The 21,415-nt window shown below is 34.2% G+C and overlaps 2 protein-coding genes across 2 annotated transcripts in view; one reads left to right on the top strand and one right to left on the bottom strand.

Annotated features, from left to right (window-relative positions):
- Positions 1 to 9,079, top strand: part of LOC143547133 (serine carboxypeptidase-like 16) — a 34,937-nt gene extending 25,858 nt beyond the window's left edge. Inside the window, exons 7-14 of the mRNA XM_077038631.1 lie at positions 6,190 to 6,291; positions 6,365 to 6,451; positions 7,092 to 7,145; positions 7,262 to 7,333; positions 8,295 to 8,443; positions 8,557 to 8,670; positions 8,749 to 8,803; positions 8,901 to 9,079. Of these exons, the coding sequence (XP_076894746.1) occupies positions 6,190 to 6,291; positions 6,365 to 6,451; positions 7,092 to 7,145; positions 7,262 to 7,333; positions 8,295 to 8,443; positions 8,557 to 8,670; positions 8,749 to 8,803; positions 8,901 to 8,996 (729 nt within the window). The 3' untranslated portion in view covers positions 8,997 to 9,079. The remainder of the gene's footprint in view (positions 1 to 6,189; positions 6,292 to 6,364; positions 6,452 to 7,091; positions 7,146 to 7,261; positions 7,334 to 8,294; positions 8,444 to 8,556; positions 8,671 to 8,748; positions 8,804 to 8,900) is intronic.
- Positions 9,080 to 11,652: 2,573 nt separating this feature from the next.
- Positions 11,653 to 18,249, bottom strand: LOC143547136 (uncharacterized). Its single transcript, XM_077038633.1, has 13 exons — positions 18,206 to 18,249; positions 17,024 to 17,433; positions 15,823 to 16,069; positions 15,623 to 15,735; positions 15,053 to 15,132; positions 14,713 to 14,854; positions 14,546 to 14,626; positions 14,319 to 14,423; positions 14,040 to 14,222; positions 13,866 to 13,958; positions 12,965 to 13,104; positions 12,781 to 12,847; positions 11,653 to 11,808 (listed from the first exon to the last, which is right to left on the bottom strand). The coding sequence occupies exons 2-13, from the start codon at positions 17,414 to 17,416 to the stop codon at positions 11,692 to 11,694; spliced, it is 1,761 nt and encodes a 586-aa protein (XP_076894748.1). The 5' UTR covers positions 17,417 to 17,433; positions 18,206 to 18,249; the 3' UTR covers positions 11,653 to 11,691.
- Between the last annotated feature and the right edge of the window lie 3,166 nt (positions 18,250 to 21,415).

Consider the following 21,415-nt stretch of genomic DNA (forward strand, 5'->3'; position numbering starts at 1 on the left):
CCCCCGGACCCCCGTTAGTTGAGGGTGTCATTGACTTAGATATAAGAAGTAGTAGTAATGGATATTTGACACTCGTAATGCGTTATACAGTTAGCCGTCAGCTAAAGAAGGGCATTACTATTAACGGCGAGAGAAACCGACTTCAGGTGAGTTTCTAGCCCCTTTATCCGTTATGTTTTTGGGGCTGTGTGCATACTCCTTTGTGATAGTTGTTAATACACTTAACTTAAGTGGTAAGTGTATGTATGTGTATGATATATGTATGACTAAGTAGTGAATGTTATTATGGAATGTTTATACGAATGAGTACATATACGTATATACATGACCAGAAGATATGTAAAGTATGCATGAATGAAAATGAATGTATGATCGAGTGACGTGACAAGTATGGTTATTGGAGACAAAGGGACCAGACCCTAATAATATCTGAGACAGAAGGGACCAGACCCTGATAATATCTGAGACAGAAGGAACCAGACCCTGATAATATCTGAGACAGAAGGGACCAGATCCTAATAATATCTGAGACAGAAGGGACCAGACCCTAATAATATCTGTGATGGTAGAGATAGAATAGCCTATGGTAAATCACAAGGCCTTATGAAAGAAAGTATGTAAGCGCGTGTGCATGTATATAAAGTTTGTATGAAAGAAGTAAGAGTAAATAAGGTATGAATACGTATCTTCAAATGCGTATGAGTAAGGATATGAATGTATTGTATGTTAAATGATTAACTAGAACTCACTCAGCGTAGCTGACTTTTAGTATGCACGACGCAGGCAAATAGGTCGAGGTAGCTGGCTTAAGGAGGGACACAGGACATGGACTGAAGAGATTGGCATCCATGATGAAGTGTTATGACCGTTTTAATTAATTATTTACGAAAAGACAATTTGTATGTTAAGACAAGAATAAATGTTTTATAATGTGACGTTTGAAGTTTTTAATTATTCCGCAAAGTTTTTAATTTACTCTGAATAGAACTATGTTTATGAGTAAATCTAACACCAAAGTAGGTTACCGGGAACGGGGCCTTACACTTATTTCAATTATGTATCAAAAAGAATATTTATATATATATATATATATAGAAGAAATAAAGGAAAGACAAAATGAAACTTCTGATGTTCGTCTTCTCGAAGTGGGTTTTGAGGTATGAGAGTTATTATAGAGGCGGGGCCATAATTTCTTAATCGAAACTCGTTGGCATTGAAAAATGAGAAAGAAGAATGATGGTTGATATCCGTTTAAGTTTGTGAAAATCAATTGTAAAAACGTGATGTTTTTATAACTCAAGGAAGAATAATAATTTGCAAAGAAATCTTTAGTAAGTGCTAAAGTTTTCAAACTTTATAAAGCCTTTTAGTGTAAAGGATTTCCTGTCGGGTTGTGTCTTATGAAAACATTATGGAGGATCGTCAAATTTTATAACTTGTTGATAAAGCTGTTATAGTGATAATTTTATATAAATGGGACTCACGAACTTAAACGAGTATGAAAAAGTTGGTCATTGAGTGAATGATGATAAAAAAAATTTTATTTAACTTAAGTATAATCCTATTTTAACGATCTTTTTGGAATAACAATAATAATATTAATAGTAAGAACATTAATAACAACAACAACAACAATAGTAATAATCATGGTAGTACGGATTGTAATAAAAATAATATTGGTAATAACCCATTTGGTTAAAATAAGATTTTAGTTAGAAAAATGTTTTGATTATACTTGTGTAACGAAATATTTTTGTGAATATGTAGGGATATATATATATATATATATATATATATATCTATATATATATATATCTATGTATGTATGTATGTGTTAAGTGACTATTTAAAATAATCTAGATTTTAAATTTTACGCAAAAGGTAATTAAGCATGGTTGATGAGTTTGAAAAGATTAAGCATTTGACGCCAAAAAAGAATAAAATTTTAAGAATATAAGGAGCGCGGGGTAAGTTTTCACATAGCGGAAACGAGTTAGGTTTTTTTTCAGCGTCTTGCGGGTGTGCTCGGGTTCTACTATAGTAGCAGAATTGAAGTATGAGTATAAGATAGGGCAGAAGGTCTTGTATGAATGGTTGAGTAACAGGTCGTAGGAATAAATGTGTGGAGTTGAGTATGTATAGTTACGTGATGAGGTGGCCGAATTTATTCCCATTTGGAGCATTTCGACATTGCGGTAGCGGAGTGGTGGAATCGCACGTGCTACATAAAGGGGGTTCCCGTGAATATTTTCATTGGGTTAGGTTTGAGTATCCAAGAGTTGTGTTGGGTTTGGATTGACTTAGGCATAGCTTTGGGGTTTGAATGTGTTGTTGTGGTTAGTGATGAATTTTGGGTTAACATGGTCGGGATTGCGATGGTCAATTGCTTGATGATTTGGGTTATCGTTTTGTAGGTTGAGTTTCGAGGGCTGCATCGAGGAAAATAAGAAAACATGCTACGAAACGTGAAGAATTACCGTGACATGGAACATAAATATGAAGTTCGTATTAACAATTAATAGAAACTTTACATGAAAGATTCCCAAAAATCAGAATCAGTCTTTATAAATAAATAAAGAAATGAAATCGCATGAAGCAAAATTTGAATCCAAATTGAAATGCTCATGAGTTGGCATCAATTTTCGAATCTCAATAATAATCTCGTAAATTTTTGACACGTATGAAAATATATCAAATTTTGAAATAAAATATGAACTTAAAGTAAACTTAGTGAAATCGAATTGAAAATCGAGTGTTCATGTACCACCATAACTTTTCGAATTTTCAATTAAAACCATAATAATAAACGAATTATATAAAGAGAACGAATTGAAAATCGACTATTCATATAACCCAATGACTTTATAAAATCGCAGCATAAACAATTGACTCTTCAGAATCACACGTTGCATGAATTATCATAACTTGTATGCTCCAATAAAAATAAAAAATGCTTAATCGAATCAAACCGAAAGTTGGGTATTCGTGTATCACCACGACTTGGCAAACTTTCAGTTAAAACGCACCAACCAAAATTCATAATCAAATCGAACCAAAATCTGGTTATTCGTGTATCACCAGGACTTGTCAGACTGTTAGTTAAAACACATTGTAAAACATCGAGGGTCGAAGTCACACGTCGCATGAACCACCATGACTTGTGTGACATCCTTAGGAGTGTAATCATATTCTTTTCACGAAGAGAACATGGTCACGTTTGAAAGCATAAAGTTGTGATTCGTATGGCGTTTGGTGTGGTACGTTTTGGCTTAATAGGTTTCATGCCCTTCCCGAACTTTCTAGGTAAGCAACCAAGTCCCGCGGCTGATTGGGATGTGTGCGCACTGCTTATCCTTAGGTTTCAATAGCCTTGGTGTCAAGAGTTTGGAAAACAAGCACGTACCCTTACAGTTACTACATACCCGCCACATAGAACCTGAGTGCATGATCGGGGGTCCCCTTTCCACTCGATACAATGAACCTGAGTGCAAAGGGGGGTATATGATCATACTTATTGAGGCAACCACTTGAAATTGAAATCAACGCACGTAAACAAGTAAGCACATAAACACACAAGTCTATGATATGAATTGTAGTTTTGTAAGTGACTCCATAAACCATTGAATATATAGGATGTATATGCTACCCCAAAATGTATAAAAGCGTTAAAAATGGGGTGTGAGAAACTCATCTCGAAATCGAAGATAACTTGAAATATAAACCGAAAGCACAATAACGAATCCGAAGCAACCGAACATCTCGAACTATAAAATACAAATATTTAGTGACTAACTAACAAAATTAATAAAGTTATTTATTGTATAATTTGTTGGAATATATCTTATTTTATTATAATTTTTACTAATTTTAAGGTATTTGATTATTTTAATAATATTTTATGTTTTTAACGGAATTTTAATGGTTTAACAATATTTTAATATTATTTGATTACTAATTTAACGTAAATATGATGTTTGTAAGGCACGGGTTAACATTTACGAGTTAAAGCTAATTTTAACGGTTTAATGAGTAAACTAGATCATTAAGGTTTCACGATTTACGATTATCGAACGAATTAAAATTAACTAGTAACGATTATGAAAGTTTGGTTTTTATATGAGAAATTGTGAAATTTTAATTTATATTTAACTAGGATTTCAGACCTGCGCGTTGCGGCGGTGGCACTAAACCATACCAAAATGATGTTTCAGCTCGTTATAGTGTCGTAACTCGTATAGCAATCAAAAGAGAAAACCCAAAAAAAATTGGCAATATGTTCAAAAAGAATAGACATGCATTTTACATCAATTTAAACTCTATATATAACATAATAAAAACATTTACGTAAACCCATAACTTTAATTTAATTTATATTATGACTATTATTTGATATAACATATATTTTGATAAAATTATTTAAAAATAGATGATTTGTCAATAAAGTTTATGAATAACTAAGCAATTCATATCATTCTAATCCATTAACACGACTGGCACATGAACTTAGATTTCTTAGGATACAAAAACATTCACGTGCCTTTTGTTTGGTTGTATAAATAAAAGTAAATAGAATTATTTGTGATGTAACAAAACTTAGGGGGAGTGCATTAGATTTTGCAAGATATTGAAGGGGCATTTTTAAAATTTACCACATGAAATTTGACAAAGTCATTGACAGATTGTCACCAAACCACTGCTTCATTTTGACTAACTTATCTTTTTGATTGTTACCTGAATTAACTAAGTATCTTAGTACAAATGAAATAGCATGTGGTACAAGTGAATTAAGCAAGAAATCAAGTATATAGTAAGTTTGTGAGACAACTTCTTTTTGATAATTGTTATATGTATAATTTATAAAAATTTTATTTGGTTTAAAAAGATTTTATTTGATTTATTATGATTTTTAAATAATTTATTTAATTAATAAAAAAGGTGTAAAAAAATTAACAATAATATACATGCACTGGCGGGTGTTATAACCAAGCCTTACCCACTGGACCAGATGACTAGATTGATATTAGAATAGAATTAATTATATAAACATTACATAACAAGTTCATCTTCTACCTTCTAAACCCTAGCAATCTAATTCAACCAATTCTTTCCATGTATGGCCATTTTATGTTAGGGCTTTTGTTAGACGAATAAAAACAATGAAAATACATATATCAATTATCCGGAAATGTGATGTTTTGACGATGAACGGAGACTTGGCCGGAGACGAACTTGCCAGAGAATTTACAAGTTTTAGAGGATGTTTTAGTATAATCAGAGGTTATGGGCATCTTTAGTTGGTGTTGCTTGGTCTATTTATAGCCCTAATCGAGCCGTTGTGAGTTAATTAGCTGTTATTATGTTTAAAATAAGAATCTGGCCGTTGGTCGGTTTCAATTCCCCATCAAGAGTTGTTATTACGTGTGAATGATGATGATTAACGAGTTTGCGGTTATCTGTGGATGGATTTATGAGTTTTAATTGATTAAACGCATGCTTTCGGTGATGATTTACCGTTTACCGGAGCCGCACCTCGCCGACGGCGGGTCTTGCCGGAAAAACGTGAGGGTAATTGCGGTGAGGGTGGGGGGGATGGGTTGGTTTTAATTAAATAAGTTATTTTAAATAAAAAAGTTACACATTAGGTCCCTGTTCTTTCATATTAGATTAAAATAGAAATAGAAGTATAAGTTGAACCTTGACCTTTGAGATATTATATAAATGAAATAAATTTTATAACGTGGATAGTTTTCTAGTAATACTCGATTAGACTACGAATTGTTTAAACATTAAAATTCAGAGTTTTAATAATTGATTGAAAGTAGTATAAAACGAACAATGAACTTCAAACCTCGAGAATACTATATTAATTAAAAAATAATAATGCATCGAAACGACCCAACGGGACGGGTTAACGAATATAATTACGAACAAAAATATCGGCGAATAAATACATGAAACGAAACTTGAGAATTATATATGTGTGTGTGTATATATATATACATATATAAACAAAAACCGAAAATTTAAAATGGGTATGATTTTCAGGTTTGAAAAATAACGAATGTTACATGTATATACCAAGCAAACTAATTAAGTAAAATTATGAATAAGGATGCATATACTAACATTGTTTTGTTTTACTTCAGAGTTTAAAACTTCAAGCCTACTAATAGCTTCCTTGAAATACAGGGATACCTAATTGTTAGCCCTTTCACCGATAGATTCTTTGATATTAATGAAAGATTAGAGTTCGCTCATCGGGTTGCACTTATTTCAGATGAGATCTACCAGGTACCAAAAGACATTTTTATGAACTTCATGACAAAATATGTTCTAACATTTTATTGATTGTATTATATACCAGTCTACTGTTGATACATGTCGTGGTAACTATGCGTACCCTGATCCGAGCAACGCTTTGTGTTTGTATAATCTTCAGCGGGTGGATGAGGTACATAAACGTATATAACTTTGACCATGCATGTATTGTTAAAAATGATACAATACCAACTTGAAGGAACCTAATGGTTAGTACGGGAAAGCACAGGGTGGTACAGTTAATCTCTATAGGGGTGGTCGGGGAGATTAACAAGGTCCAAGGTCTAATTTAATTAGAAATCTCGGTGGAACAAGTCAAGATTGAGAGGGAGTTTTGAAGAAGTAAATATTGATAGGGCGTGTTAAACCTAAAACAATATTTGTTGGGCACATTCAAGGATGGTACAGTTCGATCTCATAGAGGCGGTAGGAGGAGATCAAGATTGAAATAAAAATATAATAATTAAAAGATTTGGTTTATCTTTTAGTAGTGTTTGAATTTATCCTTAATTGTTTTTATTTAGTTCATTTGAATTTAAAGTCCTAGTTGAGTTTGGTTAGGATTGCTATATATGCATAGGTGTATATAAACCCATTAGTGTCTTTCTATTTATTTTGTATCTAGGTTTTTTTTTTGTAAGTTGATTTATAATAACAAAAGCTCTTCGAGCAAACCGTGAGTCGGTGCTTTTGTGTAGCATTGTTCTAGATATCCACTTCCAAGTTCAACATGTATGACCACAACTTTAATCCTAGTTGGTTTCTACTTTCAGTGCACAAGTGATATTAACTTTTCTAATATACTCGGGACGGTTCCAGATGATACGGTAATATTTATCATTTCCTAAGTAAATAAGCAGTCATATATGCGCGAGCACGTCATTTTTACATAAAGAACAAAATGAGGAAAATAATGTGATTTTACAACTCATTTTGTTTTTAGGCCGAAATTAAGGTAATTTTAGATGGTTGGGCAAATGAGAAAGAAGTCCAGAAAGCTCTCCATGTCCGCGAGGTATGTTGCTCACATCGACTCTTTCTGCCCAATTGATATGTACGTTTTGCATTTCTGATGACCTTGAATAGCTTTCTGAATCATGTATTAATAATACCGTCATTTTAAACTATGTATAGTGTACGAATTATAATATATCTTTATCTATATAAGACAAATTTTTTTGCAAGAATAAGAATGAATTCTCCGAGCATGGGTGAAGCTCTTTGGGGATCTGGGGTGGCTCCGGTCAGTGTCGTTTTTTCGGTTAGTAGGGTAAAGTTTGCGATTTTTCCTGAAAATTTTTATAAGTATTAACCGTGGTCATCCTCGAGGTATTTTTCCAAAAAGCTATAGTCAACACTTATTTTTTTATATATATAATACCCTATCGTTTGATTTTTTTATAAAACCTCGTAGTTTTTATAAACAAAAGTTACAAAATAATTGTCGAATAGTAAAAAAAAGCTTTGTTTTTATAAAACTCAAAATTAGAGGGGACTATTTGTAAAAATAAAAACTTGTTTAAACAACAACATAAAAAAACAGGGATGATTTGGATTTTGAAAACCAATAAACCCGTTACCTTACCTCATTTGCGCCCCTGTTCCCACCGGAGACCACCAGCCATTGCCATCCATCGTCCACTGCCTACCGCCCGTTGCCATTGCCATAAAAATAGATATATAGATGTCATAATGTTTGAGCCGACCCGAAACGAATCACCGACACGGACGGAATCGTCAACCCAAAAATTTTTGGTTCCGTGACTTCGGTCATCCACGTGACGAAGCCCAAGCTTCGCCACAGTCCCCGAGAAAAACGAAGTTATAATTTTATGTCTTTGAATAGACCAAATATGTGACTTTTATAAGTAAAGAACTATCACAATTTAAAACATTGTAACTCTTTGTGAAATAGTATGAAATTTGGCGGTTATAACTTATTGCAGTTTTATCAGCTTCACTTCTTTATCGTGCAGGGAACAATAGACGTGTGGGAGAAAACCAATGAAACCATCCATTACACTTTCGGGAAAAATGACTCCATCTATTACCAATATAATGTATTCAGCACGATTGACGACCATAAACAACTTGTTACAAAAAATTGTCAAGTGTTGATCATGAGGTAGATATATGATGCTCATTTGAATCTTGTCTCTAAAATAATAAACGATTAATATCTAAAACATTGATCTTCATAATGTTTATATAACTTCCTCTAATAATTTCAATTAACAGTGGTGACCATGATATGATCATTCCATATGTGGCCACAGAGAAATGGATAAAATCTCTTAATGTCTCAATTGAAAGCCCATGGAACCCATGGTTTGTTGATACTCAAGTTGCAGGGTGAGATCAAATTTTTAGTCCATTTTAATTTATGAAATCGCATGTTTTATACAAAACTAATCTCGCAAGGTTTTGTAGATATAAAATGACTTATGCAACCGCAGGATACTCATTAACGTATGCAACTGTTAAGGTAAGAAACATGACACTTGGATTGATCTTAAGATTTTCGGTTATATCGTTAAAACCTTACGAAAAATAATAGTAACTGAATCATTTGTATCATGTAGGGTGCTGGTCATTCTTTGCAACTAAACAAGCCTAAAGAAGCTTCAGTTCTTGTGGAAGGGTGGCTTGCTTCTCAAACTTCCATAAGTGACTCTTGACTTGTAAGTATGTCTTTGTTGTTGTTGTTGTTGTTGTTGTTGTTGTTGTTGTTATCGTTGTTGTTGTTGTTATATATCTCATGAAGGTCCGTAATATCATGGGATATATTGGGACTGATTCATGGCTCATATTTAAGTATATATATGAGGTTGTGTGTTGGTTGTAACTTGTAAACTTATGAAGATTTATGGTGGTTTACGTGTCTATTAGTTATTTGTTCATCATCATTAATCTCCGTCACTTGAAAATGATAGATTCTCAAGTTCTTAAGAGTAGAAAGTTTTGGTATACCCTTGTTCACTTTTTCATCCATTATCGATTTCTTTTTGACTTTTCAGCACACTCCATTAGACAATTCTTTGTGGGCGATCTGGGGTGATTTAGGGGGTTTTAAAGCTCAAAACACCATAGAGGGGCATCTTTGAGGGCAACATGGGAGTGGGGTGATAGCGTGAAGACGGGCGACTTGGGTATTTTCGTGGAGCCACCCTACCTCTCTCTCTCTCTCTCTCTCTCTCTCTCTCTCTCATACACACACACATATATAATGAGGCGGTAAAGAGGCTTTAAACCACAATGGGTCGACGTAATGGAGAGGGGCTCTGATGTCCCGTTTCTTACGTGGAGGGGCGACAAAGCCCTTCCATAGAAGATGGTCTTGTAGGAACACAATTGAAGCAATTAATTCTCTACATTCTCCTAGTTATTTTATTTGTTGTCTTGATTTTATGAACCTCCACCATGCTAAACATATATATTCTATTCCATCAACTCCAACTTTATAGTTTCAACCTCTATAGCTTGATGTTTACAAGAGGTGGATGATCACAACCACCCTTACAAGGATACTGAAAACTTATAGCAACCACCCTTTTGGTTTTTGTGGACGTTTCTGTCACCAACGATCATGACACTTGGTCCTTCCCCATGATCACCATCATAAGGAAGGAGAGGTTGATATACTCCAACACAATATGCTATCAGGATATTCACGAGCTCTGACACGACATATATAATTGCAATATGTCGAATATCACCCGAGGCAGATGTGAAAAAAGATTAAAAGAAAAGGAAAAATAACTCTTCAAGACAAAAGCTTGTATCTCAGTGAACGCATAATCCATTACATGAGAAAATTTTAACACTTTTCATCAATTTGACAATGAAGAAACTAACGTGACAACTAATACATTGATGAGTCAATGACAACTCGTTATCATGAAAATTCAAGTAAATCTCTAAATCAATTTCAGATTTATTTCGATTTCTTCACGCATCTACCAAATTCCCACCAATTCGTATACGCTCTTGTTAATTCGTTTATTTTCCTTCGTCACAACCCATTTAAAACTTTCATACAACCTGTTTTAGATAATCAGATAACAAATATTCCAACCAACCAACTCGTGAACACAACCACTTATATTGCTTGTTGTCCATCTGATTTTCTCTTTTATACAAACTACATAACTTATGACTTATGAGGCATACAAGTAGGTACTATATATGAATATGATGGTCCAACATTCTTGTGTCTGGCTGTTGGATGTGTTCGGCCACTATCAATATTCTTCCTTGGTTTATAACTATGTCTTCTTCTGGACCAGTGTGTGGCACGAGGTATAAACACCCCGGTGCCACCACCGTTTGCTGCCCACAACCTCCCCATCCAATCAGGAACCTAAACCTCCCCACCATCCCAATCCCACCAACTAAAACAGTCTCCGGAAGCACCGACCATTTACCAACCAATCGCTGGTTGAACGTTGTGACATACTTGTTTTTAACTTGTACTTGATCATCGTCTTCATATTTAAGAAGCAATAATATTTGCCTTGTGAGTTCCGTAAAGAAGGCGTTATCCTCTACATCGTCCGGAGTTGACCTGCTAATTAACTCGTGATCCATTGTACGCCGGTGGCATGAGGTGACAGTGCAGGATAGGTGGACTTATATAGAGAGAGGGAGGGAGGGGGTGTTGGCCTTGTTTAGTTGGGATTAAGAATAATGAAATAAGAAAATGGATAATGGAAAAATACAAGTTCACAAGTCATATATTATTGTAAGGACTATAATAATGCTACCAAGGTACTAACCCGTGTTAATAGGCATTACATGGCTTCAATTCAACTGTATTTTAATGGAACTGATGATTAAAAAAAGTAAAAAATAATAAGTCAAAACGGAGATTTAGACAGACATGCATGAAGTGATTTTGTCCCAACTCCAAGGAATGATGATACCATGGAACAATTAATTAAGAATTTCTGGCCATTGTGACACATGGCTGTAAAAATATATGTTCATAGTAGGCAAATTGTTTTGACTTTGGTTCAAATGATTTTTATGTTTAGTTTTTAACTTTTTTTCCCCTGTCCTCATCTCTGAAGTGAAACACCCATGCCAAATGATTGATATACAATAGGACACAACAAATGGTTAGAACATTCATTTTTCACTAACATTCAAAGAAATAATAACTGAACTTGCAACAATTGTACTACAAATCTTCAATGCTTCTTTTCATTTATTAAGAAGTTACATGGATCTTTCAATTCAATTCAGTTTGTTCGTTAACACGAGGAAATATGAATGTGCTCTTTTAAATGACCAAATCATAAAGATAAAGAAAATTAACCGTTGTAAAACAAAAAAAGAAAGATGACACTTGAGACGAATTCAGCTCGGGTTTCCCTAGCTTGAGCTCTTGTTATCGATCACCTGAAGTGCTTGGTTTGCAAAAAAACGGACATCAACGTCCGGATCCTCAGACAACTCGATCAGGCATGGTCGAATCGTACTTTCCACAACCTGAACAACAAATATTATGAAGGCCGCTAAATGGATCGTGTTCAACTGTCAATGGGTCAAACCGAAAGAACCCAAAATCATACAAGACACATGAACTTGACTATGACATGCGTTTGTACCGGTTGACATGAACATTGCCCATTTAACCCGAACTTTATTTCATTGTTTATATGGATTTTATATTTTTGCATATTAATATTCTTAAGTTACAGATTTACAGCCAAAAATACAAATGTCTATTAAAAAATCACATTATACTATAAAACACGATTTTGGCAAAAAATACTCAAATGAATCTGAGGCTTGTAAACAAACCAAACGAACATGAAGTTCATTTAACTTTAACCAAACAAACGATTGAACACGAACAACCAAGCGCACGGGGTTTTCTTGTTCGTATTTGTTCGTTAATAAAATGAACATATTGGAATGGTTCCGTTTATATTCGTTCGTTAATAGTCTAGACAAACGGTTCACGAACGTAAATGAACGAACAAAACTAAACATAGATGAACGAACATAACTAAGCAAAAACTAACTAAAAGTAAAGTGAAGAACAATCTGTTGGCCCTAAAAAGTTATTAACTATGCTAAGCTGTTATGGGCCAAAAAATTTAAATGAATATACTTGTGAACGTAAACGAACGAACTTAATGAACGAACATACACGAATGTTCACGAACACACATAAATTAACGAGGCATGTGTTCATGTGTTCATGTTCCTTAATTAAATAAGCAAACTTCCCGCCGAACTTTCAAGAAATGATCACTGAATGTTCGTTTTGCCTACAAGCCTATTTGTGACAAATAACACTTTTTTAAAACTTCATTAAAGTAAACAGGTCAGGTCAGCCATGACCCAAACCGGTGATTCATGTTAGGTTTGTGCTGTGTCAGAAATTCACAGCCTTATTTAAATGCCAAGATATTAACGGTTGTAAATATATTAATCGGGGAAAAAGTAACTTACAGAACGGTCAACAATGGGAGTTAGGGATTGTAAGGACTTTGCTACATTGAATTTGATATTTGGCACTCTGAAATAACACAATATGTTGATTATAAATAACAAAATACATAAAAAAATATAATAATAATAATAATAATAATAATAAAAGAACACCGATGGATATAATTTGAAAACCATTATTCACCTGTCTTTGGAGACTTCAACCACCACAGGAAGCAACTTAGAACACGTGATTTCTGACCCCATAACAGGTGCAAGTAGAGTAATTGCACGAAGAACGGTCATTCGATGCAAGTAATGTGGGTTTTTAATCATATCTAGCACCTGCCAAGAAAAACACAAACATCAAAATGCAACCATTAGCTTTAAATCTAAATTAATAATTAAATTTGGAGTTAATTAAACAAAGGGTCCCTGTGATTTGAGCAAAGTAACACCTTCGGGGTCAATGTTTAGAAGTTGCAAGTTTGGGTTTGAAGTTTCATTTTGTAACAAATTTGGGACCCAAGGCTAATTCTTATTAGCTTTAAGTCAAATGACCAAAATACCCTTTGACTTACCTGTTAACTCGAGGTTTTTTGGTCATTTTATATAAAGTTAACAGAAAAGTAAACGGAAGTTAGCCTTAGACCCCAAACCTGTTAGAAAACTGAAACTTCAAACCCCAAATTGCAACTTCTAAATGTTAAGTTTTACTTTAGGTAAGAGACCAAAATACCCTTTGACTTTTCTGTTAATTCTAGCGATTTATTGATCATCTTACCTAAAGTTAACAGAAATTAGCCCTAGACCCCAAATTTTTTACAAAATTGAAACCACAAGCCCCAAACTTGCAAATTTTAAGCATTAACGTCTACTTTAGAAAAAATGACCAAAATATCCTTTTACTTGGACAGTTGGACTTTTGTCATTTTTTCTAAGGTGACATAAAAATTAACGAAAGCTAGCCTTAGACCCCAAAATTGTTATAAAAGTTGAAACCTCAAACCCCAAACTTGCAACTTTTAAACATTGCCCAAAGGTTTTACTTTGCCCAAACCATAGGGACCATCCTTGTAATTAACTCTTAAATTTATATAACAAACCTGCGGAACAATGTGCTGCAATGCCCAATCAGGCCCAAATTCCTCCGCAAGGCGCTTTAAGTTAGTAGCAGCAGCATCTCTGATTGAATAAACCTGTAGCACATAATGCATTATTACATATATTGTATATATTATATATATACATACAGACATGAGTGTGAAGAAGTGACTAACCTTGTCTTGTAGCCATTTCATGCAAAGAGCACCTAACCTATCATCAAAAAAACCTACACCTAATTGGCTAGCCAATAAAGGTATGTATTCAATTATAGCCAACCGAACCCTCCAATGTCGGTCCTCTGCCAGCTCAACAATGGCTGGTAGTAAAGATTGTGACAAAAGATCAATCCCAATGACCTGCATTAACGATGATACATCCATAATTAAGTGGTTCTAAACATAATATTAATCATAAGTCTATTCTTTAATATAATATAAGAGTATATATAATACCTCATTCACTTGATCTAGCTTACTAATAATACTGAGGCGCACGTCAGGGAACTCGTCCTTTAGAAGTGAAAGGAATATAGGAAGGAGTTGTTCAATTGTTGCTTCCTGCAAGTTCCATTGATTAGCACTTAGCAGGGTATCGGTGAGCCCGTGACAGTTAGCAAAAATAAAAAATAAAGATCAAAACATAATAAATTGTGCTGAGGTAGATAATATGAAACACTTACTTTTCCTAAAACAGGGGCCATGCCCATTATAACAGAGGCTAGAGCAGATCTAACATGCTGAGAAGAATCTGATGACAATTCCTAAAAAGTATAGATCCAAAGTTAAGAATAACACACGAAAAAGTCTTAATGACGGTGTTTGACCAACAGGAAGATAGTCAACATACCTTTACACATGGAAGAATATGCTGAATTGCAAGTTCTGAGTTTAAAATCAGAGAGAATTTGGTGACTTTTCCTGCAGCTGCGATACGTACTTCAGCTTCATTATCTCTAAGTAACCGCACGTATGCTGGAACCAGTTCTGACCTACCATTTTTAAAGGGCAGAATAGTAATTATTGAATAATTCAATAAAAATGAGTTCATCAAAATGACTGTGACAATGATGCTATAATATTAAATACAAGATTACAAGCTCCTAATATTCAGCCATTGTGTTATATAAATATGATAACTTTCATCATTTCATCTTGAAAAATAGCTTCAAATTAAGATATAAACGTACTTGGTAGGTTCGGGACCCACAGCTTCACATAGCTCATATAACTGATTAGCAACCATATACCGAACACGCCATGACTTGTCCTGATTCAGAAGAAAGATGTATAGAGAAATGAATAACTTATATAACGGATACACAAAATATGAAGAGAAAACTGTTATCACAATAAATGCGCATCTTCATTGAAGAAAGAATATCAATATGAAGAACATATTGTGGCCTTCTAGAATAGACACCTAAACTCTAATAAGGGCAACAATAACACACTAACAATCTATCAATATAATGACAGATTAGGCCAATGTCATGACTCATGACTGTCATCATTCCCAATAAAACTTACAACTTCAGAAAGAAATGGATGGAATCAAATATCATTTCACAAATACCAAACTATATAGATTATTAGAAAGGGTTCTACAAAACTAAGTACTTCAATACAATATGAAGTGAAGTTTTTAGCTACAATATTCTGTCTGCAGAAATTTATGATGGAGAATAATAAGGCAGGAGTTGGCCAAATAATAAAATGTATAAACTATCAAACTATAGAAAGTATACATATAAGTTTACCTGAGAAAAATTGACAATGACTGGAAGAATATGTTTAACACAATCTTGCGCCTCAAGCAACTTCCCAAGTGCAGCACAACCCTCAACAGCTAGTAAACGTACAGAATCTTGATCTGCAAGAAGAAAATAATCTCTCTATAACCCTATTCATAACCGAAAGGCTATAACTTCAAGCAATAACTGATATAAGCACAATTTACCATCTTGTGTAAGATCCTCAAATATTTGCATAATATCAGTCTTGAGATGAGCAGGTTCCATAGTAGCAGCAAACTTCCCCAAATTTGTAGCAGCAGATCTTCTAACCATAGGCATGTCATCTTGACATAGCTGGCTGTATACTGACCTCAGTTCTGCTTTCAAGCTCTCGGGAGCACTAGGATAAGGAATATGAAATAACCCACAAGCAGATACCCGTGCAGTGAACCATTCACCAGCTGCCAGCCTCTGCACAACAGTGTGATCATCATTAAAGAAAAGCTTAGTGCTGGTTTCTGGGAATTTTATCTTCTACTACTAATATACACTTTATCTTATTTGTATTTCATGAGGAACTGATCCAGAGCTGGTAGACTTGATTGGAGTTAAGGGGCCGATAACCAGCGAATGGAAAGGTCTCAACGAGCCGGATCATAAGGCAAATAACCATCGGTGGTTTGATCTAGCTGTCAGACCCAAATTCTTTGTATTAAAGCCCCGATTTCGTAAATCAAGATTCTTCCCCAATTTCATCAGTCTTTAGTACTTTATTTTTTTAACCTAAACCGTTATTTACGTGTCTATTATGGTTTTAATTTTAAGTTTTATTAGCCAATTTATAATGCTGAAAATTCGGCGAACCTGCCAAATTTAGAAAATCCCTATAAAAGGGCATATCTTGTCTTGGTCTTAAAATGCATGCATCCACATGATACAATCTGATGCGATCTTATGCTTGATGCAGCACTTTATGCGATTGACCAGAATTTGAACAAATTGGATAGTCGATTGCAATGGGTTTGAGTACTTGATCAAATTAGACCATTTGTTAAACATGTCTGACCAGAGTTGATATAAAATATATCCCGCATCACGCATTTTAGTGTTTAAAAGTTACCAAGTTCAAACACTATGTATAAATAATTTTTAGTACCTTTCTAATAATGAAATCTTAGCAGCGCACGCATCGGCTTATGGGATCAAAACACATTGATCGCCATAGTGCTTTTGAAAACCAAGTCTCTTGTAATGGTCTGTTCATTCAGTTGCTTTCAAAGTTTATTGAAATTTATTCCGTGTTTATGGTTTGTGCTTCAACTATGCATCAGTATTTGCCCTCATCTCACCCTCCCAAGACCCTACTCTTCGATTGTGATATTATTAGATGCGTTTGTTTGTTTATAGTGTTGGGGTCAAACTAACCTTGACCATTGGTACAAAATGCTCAACCAAATCATGCTCTTTCATCTGTGATCCAATCTTGCATAAAGACTCAACAGCTTTCTCTCTTACACAGGTTTCTTCAACAGTGCACAATGTTTCAAGAGGCGGTAACAACACATGCGCGTGCTCTACTCCTCCAACATAAGGAATGAACGCACCCAATTCTTCCGCCATTGCAAGAAGAACTTCATCAACATCATCATTGTTTTCACTCAGAAAAGGGATTAACTCTTTTCTCGTCCGTTCTTCCCCAAGCGCGCGTGCAATCATTGGAAGCCTTTTGATAGAATTCAACCTCAACTGAATATCTTCATTCTTTAGCTCATCTATCAACACTGCTATCGGATACAAAGGCTCGTCCCCCATCGACATTGCAGTTCACAAAATAACTGCAGAATAGCATCAATGTGTTCTTATTTTAGAAAGTGTTTATATACTTTAATGTAACTATCAGTTTTCCTAAACAATTATAGCTTTTTTGATGCTGAAATGTGAAATTAATCCTTCGAACTCAGGCTGTAAACGAACCGAACACTTAATCGGACAAATATTTGTGTTCAAGCTCGTTCATTTAAAAAATGAACATGCTCGTGTTCATTCATTTAAAATCTAAACGAACAGTTCACGAAGATAAACGAACATAAATGAACAAAGATAAACAAACATACATGAACAAACGTAAACGAATGCACTTAAATGGACACAAACGAACATATATACAAGAATATTAAGTAGATGACTTATCCAAAGTTTCATCCGAAAGGTACATAAATAAACGAACATAAAAGAATGAAGGAAAATGTCGATCATTTATTAAATAAACAAACTTCCTGCCGCTCGATACACGAATAGTTCAGTTCATTTACAGGTCTAGTTGTAACACGAAAAGTAAGGTAAATCTTCATCACATCACATCACATCACATCACAGATTTGATAGAATAATAAAAATATATACATGAAAAGAAATCATTAAATACATACATACATGACATTTATTTAGGTCAATACAAATTGAATAGAAATTAAGACAACTATGGGATCTAATCATCTAAACCTAATCCTAAATCTAACAAATCTGGATAAGTGACGAATAATAATAAAGGCGAATTGAAATCTGGGACAAGTAATTGAGGGAAAACAGATTGGAACTGAATCATACCGGGATACAGAATGCGGTAGTTAGCCAGAGATTATTATTAATTAGAGTTTTTGTATGGGGATCATCATCATCGTTGTTATTCACTAGAGAGAAGATTATTATTATTATTCTTATTATTGGTTTGGAAATGGAGGAGCGTATGTATGTATGTATGTATGATTATGATTATGAGCAGTGCCGAAACAAATGGAGAACTTGCACTTTTTCAGGGGACATTGTTTTCGAATGCACCCTTAATTTTGCTTCTTTTCTTATTTTAACCACCTAACCTAAACAAAACTATTTCATGTTTTCAGCATCATAACATTTTTATTCTTATTCGGTTTAACGGGGTCGAGTTATCGGGTTGAATTATACGATTTGTGCACGGCTCGTGTATTTATTTTGTATTGTTATATTTTGTTGTGTTTGGGTAATACCCCGTCACAGCTAAACCAACCAAAATACATTGGCTCAAATGAAACTTTTTCTTTCTTTTTTGTGATTCGGGTCATTTTGATTGTATTTGTTTCGTAAGCCTATTGACATTTTCTGAGCGTACCAGCTATACCCAGATTAGATATACATCCCAGTTTAGTATTGAGATTATAATAATATTAAAATATTAATATTGTTGTAATATTAATTATAGAGACCAGTGATTACGAGTCAAGCAAAACCTGAACTGTCGCGCTACTGAATATTGATTAAACCGTGAGTTTCATGACCCCACTTTAAACTGTTTTACGAACTTTTGAGGTGAAAAACATGTTGATACATATCTATATACCCTGAATTGTTTGATGATGGGAATTATCTAAGTGCTAACACACAAAAGTCCCCATGAACACAGTGAATAGTACCATTGGTTTGACAAACCCAAACGGAGCCGGCACGGTTTTCCGAGACATACAACCGTTTGCACATGACCATTATTATACAAACACGCTATGTAGTGTTAGACATAGCTACTCGAGGCATTTTGTGGGCGGAAAGGGGGCCACGGTGGTTGACTGAGCGTGGGAAATGGATGCACGCAGCACGAACAGACAGTCAAGACTTCACTGTAGCTTAGCATAATTACATCATAAACATACAAACAAACATACTTGTGAACGTACATACAGACATACTTGCGTATTTACAAACTATAATTGTTATACGCACAACTGATTATTTGAACTTGTGAAACTCACCAACTACTTGTAGTTGACATGTTTTAACATGTTTTTCAGGTATACCAGACTTGGACTAGGAAGTCAATGTGCTACATGTTTGACTTGCGGTCAATGCAAGGTGAATTGATGCAAGTGTGCTAGTAAGAAGTAAAGCCACTTAACGTGCTGGATTTAGTTTGTATCACCTAGTTGTAAACGAAGTTAGATCAATGTAGAATATTGTAACTAGTTTGTATTGTTCTTTATAAACAATATGGTTGATACTAGAGGTGTCTGTTACATTTCCGTTTTACGCTTCCGCAAATCGCTTAACGGGGTGTGACAGTTGTTGCGACATCGACAACATGTGCACTAACCGTGACGGTGAGATCAGTTCACGGCGTCTCTTAAGTACACGTGTGGTACATATGGCTATTAGGAGGCATATGGATCGATCCTAGAATATGATTAAGGAGATGGATAGCAGGTATGCCAACTCACCATCTCATGTGATAAATATGCAGAAGTAGCTACCTGTGTGTTGTCACGTTTTATGTTCGCTCATGGGTAAATTCGTATGATATGATTCAATTTATATAATAAGGTTACTTTATATAGTATCATTTACAGTAAGTTCAATCTAAGTTATGTTTCATTAAATCATTAATTGTTTGGGCCTATTATTTCGTACTGAGAATTCGGCTCATTTCGTTATTTATATTTTTGTATACAGGACCGTGTGTTATTTTGGGCGGGATTAAGAGAGAAGAATAAAGCATCAGGATTACAATAAAATATCTTTTAACCGTGCTAGTTTGCAAACTAACCTTAAGTTTTCTTTGTTTAATGTATTATATATTTGACAAGTAAATAAATAAAATTATGTCTTTTGTTCAGAAACCATGTTTATTGTGACACGTCAGCCCCATCCGGGCCAGGGTGTTACAGCTATGGTATCAGAGCAAAGGCTCTTTCCTGTTGAAAACTTAAACATAGTAATCAGGCCTGTGAGGAATTGGTAGATTAGTACTTAGGCACGTCAGGATTTTAATAAGTTAGGATTTAAGTAGATGTCTTTTCTTATCCGACTTCATTATTTTAACCATGTTAGATGTCTCTTACCGTTAATTTCGTAATAACAACCACTGCGCAATTACCGAACCTTAACTCCGTAGGTAAAGATAATACGGCCTTCGATTCTGTAAACCATGTTTGTGTAATATTAAAGTTTTAACCAAATATTTTGAACTGGAAATTAATTTCATGATAAAGCATTACATTGGAAGAAATTAGTTCTCTTGGATCATCAGTTTAAAACACGCTCCACAAAACAAGGGTAATATGTTTGAAACCTCTAACTAGCGCTTTAATTTACTAAGGTTTTAAAATCCCCACTAGTTTAATAAGTAAAATAACATTATTTAAATATCTGCTTTGCAATTGATATGTCACGCACAATGTTTTTTTAATATAAAAATGTTTTAATAATTAAATCTCTTATTTAAATGTTTTTGTTATACATACACTATATAAATATAAATGTGTTGAAGTATTTTCATTAAATCATCTACCGTTACAAATAAAAATACTGATTGTTACCGTTTACCGACACTTCTTTGATTGACTGTTACCGTATACCTCAACATTTATTGCTACTATTTTGATTTACTTTTTAAACCAAAATTATGTTGCCGCCATTTACATAACTATTAAACTATATTTTCAGCATAACCATTTTTTTTACTACCAACTACGATAACTAATTTAAATTACCTTTTAGCATAACCGTTTGCACCATCGTTGCCGTAACTATTTTACAATAATCATTTACTACCTTAATTGTCCAACAATTATTTCACTACAACCATTTTACTACTATTTAAAAGTAAATGTCGTACTGCATTTTTAACCATAATTATTGTACTATCATGATTGTTGCTTTATTAGATAAAATTTTACATACCATTACAAATATTGTTTCAGTTATCAAATTGATAACCGATTCTCTTTTAAATTGCCGCATACTAATACTATTATGACACACCCCATATCATAACCGCTACACCTTCGTACA

The sequence above is a fragment of the Bidens hawaiensis genome, unplaced genomic scaffold, assembly GCF_021521415.1.
Source record: "Bidens hawaiensis isolate Kalapana, Puna unplaced genomic scaffold, B.hawaiensis_p1.1 tig00014644_1, whole genome shotgun sequence".
NCBI classification, from domain to species: domain Eukaryota; kingdom Viridiplantae; phylum Streptophyta; class Magnoliopsida; order Asterales; family Asteraceae; genus Bidens; species Bidens hawaiensis.